Source organism: Sinocyclocheilus rhinocerous, unplaced genomic scaffold (genome assembly GCF_001515625.1).
Source record: "Sinocyclocheilus rhinocerous isolate Xijiao unplaced genomic scaffold, SAMN03320098_v1.1 scaffold157, whole genome shotgun sequence".
NCBI lineage: Eukaryota > Metazoa > Chordata > Actinopteri > Cypriniformes > Cyprinidae > Sinocyclocheilus > Sinocyclocheilus rhinocerous.
This window is the reverse complement of record NW_015665038.1, coordinates 1,309,227-1,323,733: the sequence shown is the minus strand read 5'-3', so window position 1 is coordinate 1,323,733 and position 14,507 is coordinate 1,309,227. Positions and strand designations below refer to the sequence as shown.

The following is a 14,507-nucleotide window of genomic DNA, read 5'->3' as shown; positions in this document are numbered from 1 at the left end:
CCCCATTCTGAATTAGTTGGAGACTATATTTGAGGAGGGGAAGGTCACTCCCTCACCACATTCTGACATTCAGCTGCAGTGCATGGAGGACTGGAGGAGCAGAGAATTTGAACCAGGTCAGGACGCCCCCTCACCTCCTCCAGCCAATCCAGCACCTGCCCAGGAGGAGGGCCTGTGCTCTTCCCTGACCCTCCAGACCAGCGATCCCTCCTCAACTCCTGTGCGCCACAGCATCAATATCTCCCACGGTTTCTCTCCCCTCCTGCTGTCCCATTGCGTGTCCCTGGGCATGACCTCTGTGGCTGTGGATGTGCACTTCTACCCTTCAAGCCCCTCGGCAGCCAGTCATCCTCCATGCCCTACCTTTGGACCTCCAGGCCAGCAGGTGAACACCAGGCTGGAGAACGAACTGACTGCACCCTCTGCTAGCCACAGTAAATAACAAGAGAGTGTGACAAACGTTGAAGTCATGAGAAAGCTCTTTGTTAAATCGCTCACTTCATAGGGCTACAGGCAGTTATAAAGATGGTGCTGATGCTTTATTTTCCCTCAATTTTTTTTCTCCCTAATAATTTTTTTTAAATGATTGTCATATTTCCTATGTTGGTTTAATAAAAGGCAGCATGAGCTCATATGGAGCCATGCGTTAGAATGGCTGCATCTGAATTAACTACTTTCACAGCATGTAATGAATTTGATTTGAAATGACTTTGCATGCTACATCTGCCATACTGTCAAGACAGAAGAAACAAAAATATTTAAATGAATATATGATGCGTCACACGAGAAATTCTGGTAATGTCCTTTTACTGTCTTTAACCGTAAATTATGTGGCAGTTCATATTTCCGAAACCCATTGAGTTCACATTATTTGACAGTAAAATTACATATAATACAATATTAAATCATTTACAGTTTTTCACCATATATGGTAAGGTATCTTACAGTTAACCCATTAACAGATTTTTAGCATAGCACTTTTACAAACTTTTTTTTTTTTATGGTGTGGCATTAGGAAAGGTCGATATAACTAAAAATGTTTAAATATTTTTCAGTCTTTTGACAAAATGTGATAATTGTATTTGATCTCAATATTTATGAGTTAGCTTTAAAAAAGTGTATTTTCTTATTATTATTGATATGATTGATTGATGATATATATATTTTTTCAAATCAAAGGAACCACTATTTTTTCCAAACAGCTATTGTTCCCAAGCAGATTAAAAATGTTTAAATCTAGTTTGAATAATGAAGGCATTTTCATTCAATGAACATAAAGAGTATTTAATCATTTCTATGCATTATTTAATCATTTATATCCACCAATATAACAACATATAGTAACAGCAATACAGTATTTACCTTCATATATTTTTACTAAGATATTTTAATATGTGAAAAATGTCATGCATTCATTTGCATGCATTGATACCAACCTTGAAATCTTAAAGAGCCCCAGCCTGAGCTTTTGTGGTCTCTATGATATACAGGTATATATATATGTACTCCACATACAACTAATACTATTAATACTGCACAGAAGGCAAGTACGCATATTCAGACGCAGGGAACAATTGCAGGTAACATTTATCATTCATCAAGTTTATAAACACTGTATTTCCTCTAATGCCAAGGGATTTATAATGCTGTATTTAAGAGTAATAAAATGTATATATTAATGCATTTCTGAAAATTATAGTATTCAGTATTTTTTAAGCACTTCAAATAAGAAATGACTACTACAAACCTAGCCATAGCATTATGTAAAATATTGTTGAAAAAGGTCTCCACAGTAATGGAGAGTAAATGCAAAGGGATAATAGAACTTAAAAGTTGTAAAAAGGTTTTATTTGTGCACCATCTCGACTGTTACTTCCGCTCGTGCCAAAGGTTAAACCACCTTACCATTAGTTATTTCTGTGACTTGTATTGTTGAACATTAATCTTAAGATATTGGGAGTATTGTACTTCATGGGCAACAAACTGTTGTATTTTGCTTTTACATAGAAGTAAAAGTTACCAATAAATACAATTAATAAAACTAAGTCTCTTGTTGACTTTTTGAAGTCATGTTATAAGAAGCTGAAACACAAGTATCATGCCATTTACATAATTTTATTCAGAACAGATCATAGTGTGATAGATTAATGTGAAGTGTCATTGTCTTAGTTAATGGCTACAAATTAATGTTTTTATTAAGATTGCTGGAAATGGTAAAGAGCCATTTAACTACAATTTAAACATTTTGTTGTAAAATAGACGATTTGCCATTTTATTTCTTTTAACCTCTTATGTAAATGATCAGACATGCATTTTTGACAAACTACATCATACTGGAGAAAAGTCTCATAGTAATGGTGCTACAAATGGATATATTTTGCTTGTAAAAACAGGAATATTATGAGGTTACATTCATTCATATCAAAGATCATAAATGAATACAACAATGAACACTCTGTAACAAAGAAAAAATAACTGGCCATCACAGATCCATAGCTCAAGAAATTACTTATTTCAAGTTGAACAGTGCATTAGAATTTACAGAACAGATATGAGGCAGCAGATACAATAAATTTTTCAGCATCATAAAATGGACGGAATACTATTTTTTATTTATTTATTGACAATGAATTAAAGCTAAATGTTTATTTGGCCTGTGATGGACTGGTCATCCGTCCAGGGTGTTTCCATGGGATAGACTACAACGACCTTTCATAGGACAAGCAGTTTGGAAAATGGATAGATGGTTGTTTGGCAATATGAGTGCCAGTAAACAAAGTAAAAAAACGTTTCTATATGACTGGATCATCCTGATGATATAAGGTTACACTATTTTTTAAAGCTTTGATCAAGTAGGTAGCAAGAAATCACCAACCTTTTAGTCAATTCTCTAACTGATCTTTTGTTAAGTTCCACCCTCTTTAGTTAGGAGATTACCATAAACAGCATGATTTTCAGTAAAATATGCTCATAAAGTGGGCAGGAATGTATTGTGGCATTGTATTATAAAAGAACAAAAGCTGGCAGATGGCAACAGTTGCTTAAGCAGGATTGGTCTGTAATGTTTTTATGGTGGAGCTTAGCAAATGGTCAATTAAATCCATAAAATTATCATGTATGTTGTAATAAACACTCTTTCATAATCCAAAAATGTTAATAATATTGTAATACTATGAAAATCCATTCTTCAGTCACCTTGTTACAAATAACTACTCAAATAATTGTCATTACTAATTCATTTCTGATTTACAAGATAATTCGTTTTCATTCACATCTGTAAATAGAAGTCAAATTTTTGATCAGTGATTTAAAACAGATTCCACAAGTACATTGTGCTAAAGTTCACTGTGAGATGTCCTCTGTTGTTTGTAATCTGATGGAGGAGTATGGAAAGATACATAAGGACACCATTTTGTATTGAGGCAAACCAGTTTCTTCAAAGTAGCAGAGTTTACTATATCAAAACCTGTCTTCCCCCCAAATGTACTGGGCTTCCAGTACTCAGGGGAGCAAATAGGATTTCCCATGAGGCCTTTTAGGGAAAATGGGGCCCCCATTTCCACCATGCTTTCGCCAAATATCGCACCAGGTCGTGTCTTCTCTAGCAAAAGAGCTGGGTAGAACTCCAGAGCATCAATATGACCATACAGTTTCTCTAGTTCTTTAGCCATCTCTTTTTCTCCTGTAAAACATAAAAACATAAATATTAATGTGGCCTGGTGGGTAGTTCATGTGTTGAGTGATAACCACCCACTCACAATGTGTAAACATGAAGTGTTTAGTTCCACCCCAAAATTAAAATGAGCTGAAAATTTATTTACCCTCAGGACAGTAGATGAGTTTGTTTCTTCATCAGAACAGATTTAGCATTGCTCACCAGTGGATCCTCTCCAGTGAATGGGTGCCGTCAAAATAAGACTTCAAACAGCTGATAAAAACATCACAAAAATCCACAAGCAATCTACTTAACTCTAGTCCATCAATTAATGTCTTGTGAAGAGAAATGCTGTGTATTTGTAAGAAATAGGGGTGGAAAGGTTCTCGGTAAAAAAATCGAACCATATGGTTCTCCACTCGGTTCGGCACGCACTTGCACCGCAGTTCAACTTAAAAATGACAACGCATCTGTAAAATGGTTTGTTAAAAATAACAACACATAAAACAGTTTGGTTAATGTATGTTTCTGTCGATGGCTATGCATTCTGGCTTCCCAATACATAACAACAACAACGATGAAAAAAAAAAAAACCTGGACAAACCTGTCACTCTTTGTTCAATGCGAGTGCCGTATGCTGGAATATTACCAGTCATTGATGCCGTCATCACCCGGGTGTTGATAGTGCGCGCACGCACGCACGCATGTGAGACCTGAACAGCACACTTTAAACTAAACTCATTTAAGCCTTGCCGTTTAAACATTAAAGAGTCAGAAGACGCGAATGAGAACTCGCACGAGCCGTGAGAAGATTTGTGTGCACGCTCATCCGAACTCCGAAACGCCAAACCCACGTCCTAACAGACTCTGAAACTGTTTGACAGTGAGTGACTGGCCTTCTCTCACTATCCTTATGGCTGTGAGAATTGATTCGATACGAGCAGGAGACAGATGTGCCTGCATCGCCATCGAGTCCCACACCACACCTAGATAAGTGGTTCTCTGTAGTGGAGAAAGCACACTTTTCTTGGCGTTTAGCCTTAACCCCAGCTCTTTCATATGGGCGAGGACGACATCTCGATGCCGAGCCACCAACTGCTCCAATTGAGCTAGTATCAACCAATCGTCCATGTAGTTGAGTATGAGGATGCCCTGGAGTCGCAGCGGAGCCAGAGCAGCATCCACACACTTGGCGAAAGTACGGGGTGAGAGTGACAGGCCAAAGGGAAGAACCTGAGGAACTTCCAGTGCTGAGGAAGGATGGATACATGGAAGTATGCGTCCTTGAGATCTATCGTAACAAACCAGTCCTCTGACCTGATTTGAGACATGATCTGTTTGATAGTGAGCATCTTGAACCGAAGGCATTTGATAGCACGGTTCAGCAGATGCAGATCTATGATCGGATGCAACCCCCCCATCCTTTTTCGGAACGATGAAGTAACAGCTGTAGAACCCGGACTCTCTCTCGAGAGAGGAGGAACACGTTCTACGGCCTCCTTCCTCAAGAGAGTGTCTACTTCTTGTTCCAAAAAAACAAGGTGGTCGAGAACCGAATTAAATTCTGTAGTCTGCAGGACCCATTGTGTGACATTTGGCAGAAGTTTCCACGCTGCCAGAAAGTCTACTAAGGGAACCAGCCTCTCGAGACTGGCCTCTGGTGTGGCTAGAGGAGTTACTTCGGAGCCCTGAAGCTTGGCCGAGGTCTTCTTAGACAGAATCCACAGACAGATCCACTTTCTGTCTGGAAGCCCCCGACCGAGACCGTCACCCCGACCCCTACTCTTTCTGTGGGGGGGTACGGGTTGCGACGCTCTGTTTCTAGGTCTGGCGATATGAGGAGCTAGATGGCTGGGGCTGCTCTCGTTCAGTAGCCCCTTGGACCTGGGAATGGCGGGGGAGGAAGTGCTGGAATGCCGCCACTTGCTTCCTTGCCTCCTTAAACCTATCGACGACATTGTTTACTGCGTTGCCGAAGAGGCCAGAGGGCGAGAGTGGGGCATCCAGGAGGAAGAATCTGTTCTTGTCTTGCATATCGGACAGATTCAACCACAGATGCCTCGCCGTGGCCACCAGTGCTGCCATTGAACGGCCGATTGCTCTGGCCATTTCCTTGGTGGCCCAGAGGGACAAATCTGTGGCCCGACGCAGTGCAGCAAGCGCGTTGGATTCCCTTCCCTCCTTCACATCCAGGTCCTTGAGCAGGTCAGCCTGGTATGCCTGCAACACCACTATAGTGTGCAGACATGCGCCGGCCTGCCCTGCCGCCGTATAAGCTTTCCCTACCAGACCAGATGTCAGTCTAACTGGCCTGATGGGAAGCTTTGGGGCCTTCAAGGACGATGCTGAAGATGGGGAGAGATAGCTCGCGAGCGTCTGCTCCACCGCTGGCATCGCCCCATATCCCTTCGCATTCAACACCACAATATTAGAAAAGTTTGTGACGGTGGGGCTGAAGAGATGGGACGAGAATGGTTTATCCCACGATCTCGACACCTCAGTGTGGAGATCAGGGGAAAATGGAAGGCCCCGGCGTGAAGGCTGCGATCTAGCACACAAGAAACGTTCGTCCAATTTACTCTTGGGATGAACTTCCTGCTCCTCCGCTGGCCAGTCGATGTTTAATTTGGCTACAGCATGAGTCACAACCTCCACGAGCTCCTCATATGCAAGGGACTGTGGTGGCGACTGCACAGTCTCCTCTGTGTCGATGCTCATCACATCAACCTCCTCAGAGGAAGATAGATGAAGCGTCTGGCTCTCTTTCTGGGGGGAAGAAACCACAGAGCGTGCTTCCGAACCCTGAGAGGGAGCAGTGGATCTAGCGGGAGAGGACCGAGATAAGCACGAGCCTGTCTCGGATCCCTCCGCTAAATCAACTTGCGATCCCCATGACAACAGTCTGCACTGTGCCTCGGCAGCAGCGGGACCGGAGCAAACGGGATCGCGAGTCTGACCGCTTTCATCGAAGACGGCTCCCCTTGAGAGCTGATCGTGCATGCTCCACTCCCAAACAAACAACACAGAGATCGTGTGTATCCCCACCCACAAGATAGCATTGGGCAGGGAGGAACACATCGTCTGAAGTGCCGTTCGCTCGCCACTTTCTTTGATTTTTCTTTACACTCTGACATTGTAACTTGTCTAACAGAGTGTTTTTCTGACTGACTGTTGCTTTGCAAACATTCACACACAACACAACGCGCTCGCTGAAGAGCAGAAGCTAACATGCGCTTTGCCGGAAGCCCTTTTATGCTTCCTGGTTGCTCACATCAACCCGCTCGTGACGTCTCGCTTCTCTATTGGACTGATTCCACACGTGCTTCAGAACGCAGAGGCTGCAGTTGGTGCAGTTATAACAACCTGGAGCTCAACACGCTCAAAACAGTGGAGATGATAGTGGACTTAAGGAGAAACCCCCCTGCTACAGTGCTATTCATGATGATGAGTGGGGGGGCCACTCATCATCATGAATAGCACTGTAGCAGCAGTAGAGTCATTCAGGTTCCTGGGCACCACCATTTCTCAGGACCTGAAGTGGGTATAGACTTCAGGAGGAAACCCCCTGCACTCCCCCTACTCACCATCATGAACAGCACTGTGGCAGCAGTAGAGTCATTCAGGTTCCTGGGCACCACCATTTCTCAGGACCTGAAGTGGGACAATCACATTGACTCTATTGTGAAAAAGGCCTAGCAGAGGTTGTACTTCCTTCGGCAGCTGAGGAAGTTCAACCTGCCACAGGAACTGCTCATACAGTTCTACTCGGCCATCATTGAGTCCGTCCTGTGTTCATCTATAACTGTTTGGTTTGGCTCAGCTACCAAATCAGACATCAGGAGACTACAACGGACAGTCAGGACTGCTGAGAGGATTATTGGTGCCCCCCTGCCCACCCTTCAATAACTTTACACCTCCAGAGTGAGGAAAAGGGCTGGCAAAATCACTATGGACCCCACACACGCAGCACACTCCCTCTTTGAACTGTTGCCCTCTGGCCGGCACTACAGACCACTGTGCACCAAAACGGCCAGACACAAGAAACATTTTTTTCCCAGGCCATATCCTACCTGAACAACACATAACACACCTCAGGACTGTACATCTGTAAATAACTCATCAAAACTTTCATCTGTAAATAGCACATATGCACATTCACATTTCTGTCTATTGACATTTTCTTTTTCTCTATATTTTATTACTATATTGTTATTTATAACGTATTGTCTATTCTCTTTATTATTAGTGTTTTTATTACCTCAAATTATATGCATGTCTGCACTATGTTTGTACTTTCTGTACTGGAAGCTCCTGACACCAAGACGAAATCCTTGTGTGTGTAAACACACTTGGCAATAAAGCTCTTTCTGATTCTGATTCTGATATACTGCATGTCTTTCCTGTTCAGACAAGATGACTTTTTCGCTGGAAAAAGCAATATTATGGATAGAGGACTCGTGTTTTAACCAGAAGCAATGGTGTGAAGTTAAAAACATCTTAATGATGGATCAGTTTATGACAAATACACAGCCTTTCACTTCACAAGATGTTAATTGATGGACCGAGTCGTGTGGATTACTTGTGAATTCTTGTGATGTTTTTATCAGCTGTTTTGACTCTCATTCTGACGGCACCCATTCATTTTTCTCTATATTTTATTACTATATTGTTATTTATAACGTATTGTCTATTCTCTTTATTATTAGTGTTTTTATTACCTCAAATTATATGCATGTCTGCACTATGTTTGTACTTTCTGTACTGGAAGCTCCTGACACCAAGACGAAATCCTTGTGTGTGTAAACACACTTGGCAATAAAGCTCTTTCTGATTCTGATTCTGATATACTGCATGTCTTTCCTGTTCAGACAAGATGACTTTTTCGCTGGAAAAAGCAATATTATGGATAGAGGACTCGTGTTTTAACCAGAAGCAATGGTGTGAAGTTAAAAACATCTTAATGATGGATCAGTTTATGACAAATACACAGCCTTTCACTTCACAAGATGTTAATTGATGGACCGAGTCGTGTGGATTACTTGTGAATTCTTGTGATGTTTTTATCAGCTGTTTTGACTCTCATTCTGACGGCACCCATTCACTGCAGAGGATCCAATGATGAGCAATTGATGTAATACAAATTTTTTTTTAAAATCTGTTGAAATGAAGAAGCAAAATCTACATTTTGGATGGCGTGAGTAAATTTTCAGCTAATTTTCATTTTTGGTATAATCCAAAAATCCAAACTTGACCCTGAATTTTCAGCATGTTCTCATTTATCTTATTACACCATTAAAAATAATGATCAGCTACATTCAGAACCTCATAAAAAAAGACACAGTCAAGAGTGAAATCAAGAAATCACAAGAAGCTCTCTACAGGCATCAGTGATGATGATTTGTCTTCCCTTGTGATTTTAATTTGAAAATGAAGCTTTAAAAGGGGTAGAACAATACCTGTGAATTCTGAGAAAGATGTGTAGGGTTTCAGATTGAATCTCTTGCGATATTCATTAAAGGGCTGAAGTCGGAGCTCCCTAGATTCAATGATGACCCCTTCAGCTACTTTGCGCACCACTGGGTGAATATTATGACCACCTCCAATCTGTCACAACACAGAGATTTATGATTAAAAATACAAAAGAAGCTCTCTTTAACCTTAATTACTTACAAAAAAACAAAAAAAACATGCTGTACATTAAATTCAGTAGTGAAATTATATTTTAATCTATTAAAAATAAGTAAACATTTATATTAACTAAAAATATATAATACCATGTATGTTATGTATATTGTATGTAGGAATTTTGGAATGTGGAATTAAGTGTTGCCCAACATCCGTTCAGGTTCTACAGAGCTTTTGTTGATAATCTGTAGACACACATTCAGTGTGATCCTACCTGATTATGCTATGATGAAAAAGGCTTTCTGTTTATCTAAAAGAAATCACCCTGTCATATCAGTTTCTCAGCAACATATCAATCAGATTAAACCTCACACTTTAATTGTAAACACGTCAAATATTTCTACCTAAACTTGTTCACTTCCTCACTCTCATGCTTTTACAGATGTATAAGGTTATTTCATTTTTAGAAAAATAATCCTTGTGAGTACATATGGATAACCACGCAAAATGAACACAACTGTAATCCATACGACCCCAGTTGATTAATCAGTTCAGTCTTCTAAAGCCAACGGGTACGTGTGTAAGAGCAAATTACTAATATTTTAAACTTTACAACTATAAACCATCGCTTCAGACTAACTGTCAAAAATGGGTTTATTTCAAGCTTGATGTAAACATCAGAACATTGTAAAGTGTAATATAAGCACTTTGTGAAACATGCTTGGAAAGTGAGGTCCTCTGTGCTTCACACTACTTCTCATGTGAGTTTCATGCTTACATCACACTTCACAACGTACTGACGTTTATGCCAAGTGTGAACAGTTGGCCAAAAACATACGTTACATAGAGTCACAGAAATTGATTTTTTAAAATAAAAATCTCCAAAGAAGAAAGTCTTATACATTTGGGATGGCAGTAAATGATGAGAGAATTTTCATTTTTGGTTGGAGTATCTTTTGACCCACTGCAATAAAACACTCACAGACATGTTTGAAACAACGAGGGCGGTATTCTCATTGGAACTCATTGGAAATGCCCCTTGAAATGACAAAAACAGACCAAGACCTAAGAACCTACTAACATCCCAGACACAGCCTAAGGGTCATTGCACCTCATTATGAAACAGGGTTTCTTTGCTTCTCTTTTGGAACAGATGTTTAAGTCATTAAATTCTCCCCCACAGCCCTCATGGTGCCATTACCTGTCCTGCGGGTTGGGCTGAGAAGGCATCCACCAGCTTCTCCACCCCGTAGTGGGTGAGGATAGAGGTGTTGAACAGGAACTGAGGGTAGTGAATCTCTTCTCCAGCGATGTGGAAGCTGTCAGGCATGAGCGGGTGCCAGTGGTAAAGCTGATTGAACTCCACAGCAATGCGGTTCTGGTACTGGAACGGTGAGGTGAACAGCAGCGCGGGATCAAAGTGGAGCTTCAGCCGGTAACCGCTCAGATGTTGCACATAGTCCTCGATCACAATACGAATGGTCTCACCTTGATTTAATTGAGTCAAAATTTGAACATTCAATTTTTTATCGAATTAGTAAATACAAGCATTAAGTGTTGCACAGTGGAGAACTGTGAGCACTTTTGAAAAACCTACAGTAGATGGATCAGCATTTTTTGATAAAAAATATCACATAACAGATTTGAATATAATATAAAAAATATAATATAATATAATAATCTTCAAAGGAATAAGGCACCAGGGTTGGAGAAAATTCAGAATTTAGGAATTGACTTTCAATTCAAATAATTGTATGTAATGTTTTTACTAAAAATATATTTTTAAATGTAATACTATTTTATAGAATAAAAATTATTATTTTTTAAATTATACATAGATTTTTATTTTTATATAATTTAATATAATATAAACTTATTATATAATGATAATATAATTTTTTTATAGAAATCATAGACAACTTTAAATATAAAAAAGCAACACTTAGAACAATAAAACTTTTTGTTTTTAATTAAATGTAATTCTAATTCTAATTAACTGGAATTTAACTGGAATTTAAATGGAATTTAAATTATTTAAATTATAAGCAGGGATGGGTAGTATATCAGATACATGCATTTAAAATACGTATTTGAAATTATTATTGAAATTATATTTTGTATTTTAAAGCCTTTGGGAAAAAATCAAATGTTATTTGTATTTAAACAAATTTAAGATTAGTATTTTTGTATTTTCACATTTACATAAAATAGTGCTAGTCAACCTCTTTATCAGGGTGCCGATTTTGTGCATCAACTAGTTCAGACATGCCCCCTTCCCCCAACACCAACATGAGCTGCAGCTGTAGTCATGGCCAAAAGTTTTGGCAGTGACATAAATTTTGTGTTTTGCAAAGTTTGCTGCTTAAGCTGTTGTGGTGTTCATTCACATTGGGCCTCATTTACGAAACGAACGTAAAATTGGGCGTACGGTCGTTTCAACGCAAAACTTGGAATTGATCAATATGGACGTGAGTGGTGGCTACGATCAAATCTCACATCTGGTTTTAGCTCGTGTACGCAAGTTTTTGAGTTACCTGAACTTGCGCGCAGCATAGTAAATACAGTGGATAATTGTAGAATGACAGCATTTTGCTCATTTTTATTTTCCTGACCGTTAAAAACGAAGCTCATTAGTCGATCGTTAACCAGTAAGATTAGAATGTCTTTTTCGTTGTTGTTTTAAACAGGGCTTTAGCTTTATATGCGGGAATAGCAGCGTAAACAAGACCATGAGGATTCAATCGTCGCATCATGCACCTGCAGCGCTTCTGTGAAAGGAGAAAAACTGAAATTAAGTTTATAAGAGGAATAAAATAAATAGGATCACACAAAATATATAATAGGCTATAATATAATTAACAGATTAACAAAAGGGGAAAAAAAATACTGTGCAACAAGTAGGCTAGCTATACGCTCGTTTTTGTGCACTCTTAATGCATTTTATTTCTATTCTTTATATCTTTATTTGATTTATTCAATCTGATCGCACAGGCGCCTCACGCACACACAAACAACATTAGTTCTACCGTTGCCTGACATTTCAGCCATTCATCATCAAACTAAAATGCAGTCAACCAAACATAAAAGTAACACTGTTCATTTTAAAAGGTCTGCTGTAAAATCAGCGTGCAGCGCCCAAACAAACATTTTTGTGCATGTGAAGGATTTTACACGGATATTAGAACATGACTGAAGTATAAAGCCATGTTTAGGCTACATAATGAATAATAGGCTAGTTATGCAAACAAATGTTACAAATATGGCAAAAATATAAACATTTGGATTCTTGTGGTATGAGACAGGCTCGTGAGCCCAATGCCGGTTCAGTTTTGCTTGACATTTGTATGCTGTTTATAATGAATGCCACTATAGCCTAATTTGTGTTTTATTTTATAGTTTAAAATATAATTTTATAACTACTTATTTTTCGAGGCTTCTAAACCGGGGTGTTTTTAGGGGCGTGATATTCAAATGACGATTGTTTTCAGACGCCACATTTATCATGCGAACATTCGTACGATGAGATTGGCGGCATACGAATGTTTAATGAATCACATGTGAACTCTGTCAATAAGCTGATTTGTGCGCACGGATCTGCGCTTGTTTCTACGTTAGATTGATAAATAAGGCCCATTGTTTCTAGATTATTGTGTAGAGTGATCAGATGCATTTTAAATCATTGCTAAAAGCTTCATTGGCCAAAAAATTAACTTTCATTTTAAAATTTCACTGTTTTTTGACTCTGACACAAAATGACCAGCTAACATTAATTGACTAATCATATCAGCAGCACACGTGAAAGTGTGAATGAGTACTAGTCAGGGGAAATCACTATCATACTAAATAGATTGTAAGAGCAGACTGATTGCTATAAAAGGAGGGAAGAAGTGCTTCCAATCATTGTGTTCTTGTTAGCAATGGTTACCTCCAAAGAAACACGTGCAGCCATCATCGTGTTGCATCAAAATGGCCTCACATGCACGGAAATTGCTACAAAGAATATTGCACCTGAAAGAACCATTTACTGGATCATCAAGAACATCAAGGAGAGAGGTTCGAGTTCGACTGCAGTGAAGAAGTCTTCAGGATGTCCCAGAGTGTCCAGCAAGCGCCAGGACATCTCCTCCTGAGTCAGCTACAGAATAGTGTCACCAGCAGTGCAGAGCTTGTTCAGGAATGGCAGCAGGTTGCTGTGAGAGCATCTGCACGCACAGTGAGGCCAAGACTTTTGAACAACTGCCTGCTGTCAAGAAGGGCAGCAAAGAAGTCAATTCTCTCCAAGAAAAATGTCAAGGACAGACTGAAATTCTGCAGGAAGTACAAGGATTGGACAGCAGAAGACTGGTGCAAAGTTATTTTCTCTGATGAAGCTCCCTTCCGACTGTTTGGGACATCTGGAAAATCGATTGTTCGGAGAAGAATAAGTGAGAGCTACCATGAGTCCTGTGTTGTGCGAACAGTGAAGCATCCTGAGAACATCCATGTGTGGGGTTGCTTTTCAACCAAGGCAGTGGGCTCTTTCATAATTCTGCCCAAAATCACTGCCAGGAATAAAGAATGGTATCAAAGGTCCTGCAAGAGGACTTCTTCCAACGATCCATGAGCAATTTAGTGATGATCTGTGCATTTTCCAGCATGATGGAGCACCATGTCACAAAGCAAGAGTGATAAAGAAGTGGCTCGAAGATCATTTACATTGAAATTTTGGATCCGTGGCCAGGCAACTCCCCGGATCTCAATCCCATAGAGAACCTGAGGTCAGTCCTCGGAAGGCGAGTGGACAAGCAGAAGCCCGCAAATTGTGATTAACTCCGAGAACTAATAAGGCAAAAATGGATCGCCATCAGTCAGGATTTGGCCCAGAAGCTAATATCCAGCATGCCAGAGCGAATTGCAGAGGTTATAAAGAACAAGGGTCAACACTGTAGATATTGACTCATATTTTTTATATTTATTTATTTTTCCAATAAAAGCCTTTAAAACTTCTGATATGCTTATCATTGTTTTTCAGTATACCATAGAAACATGTGGAAAAATAATCTACAAATACTGAAGCAGCAAACTTTGCAAAACACAATTTATGTCACTGCCAAAACTTTTGGCCATGACTGTACGGATCCATTCAGTGTTGTATGTAGGGATTTCTTAATACAACAAACCACAGGACTGTGATATGCCACAAAAACAACTCATCATGAGATGACGAACCAATCTAATCAAGAGATAT

General features: G+C 39.6%; 2 protein-coding genes across 2 annotated transcripts in view; one reads left to right on the top strand and one right to left on the bottom strand.

Annotated features, from left to right (window-relative positions):
* The window catches only part of LOC107731014 (roundabout homolog 2-like), an 8,801-nt gene extending 8,291 nt beyond the window's left edge, over positions 1 to 510 (top strand). The window contains exon 14 of the mRNA XM_016541982.1: positions 17 to 510. Coding sequence (XP_016397468.1) covers positions 17 to 442 — 426 coding nt within the window. The 3' untranslated portion in view covers positions 443 to 510. The remainder of the gene's footprint in view (positions 1 to 16) is intronic.
* Positions 511 to 2,258: 1,748 nt separating this feature from the next.
* ptgs1 (prostaglandin-endoperoxide synthase 1) overlaps positions 2,259 to 14,507 on the bottom strand; it is a 33,808-nt gene continuing 21,559 nt past the window's right edge. The window contains exons 9-11 of the mRNA XM_016542039.1: positions 10,482 to 10,768; positions 9,112 to 9,259; positions 2,259 to 3,682 (exon numbers count right to left, since the gene is read on the bottom strand). Coding sequence (XP_016397525.1) covers positions 3,336 to 3,682; positions 9,112 to 9,259; positions 10,482 to 10,768 — 782 coding nt within the window. The 3' untranslated portion in view covers positions 2,259 to 3,335. The remainder of the gene's footprint in view (positions 3,683 to 9,111; positions 9,260 to 10,481; positions 10,769 to 14,507) is intronic.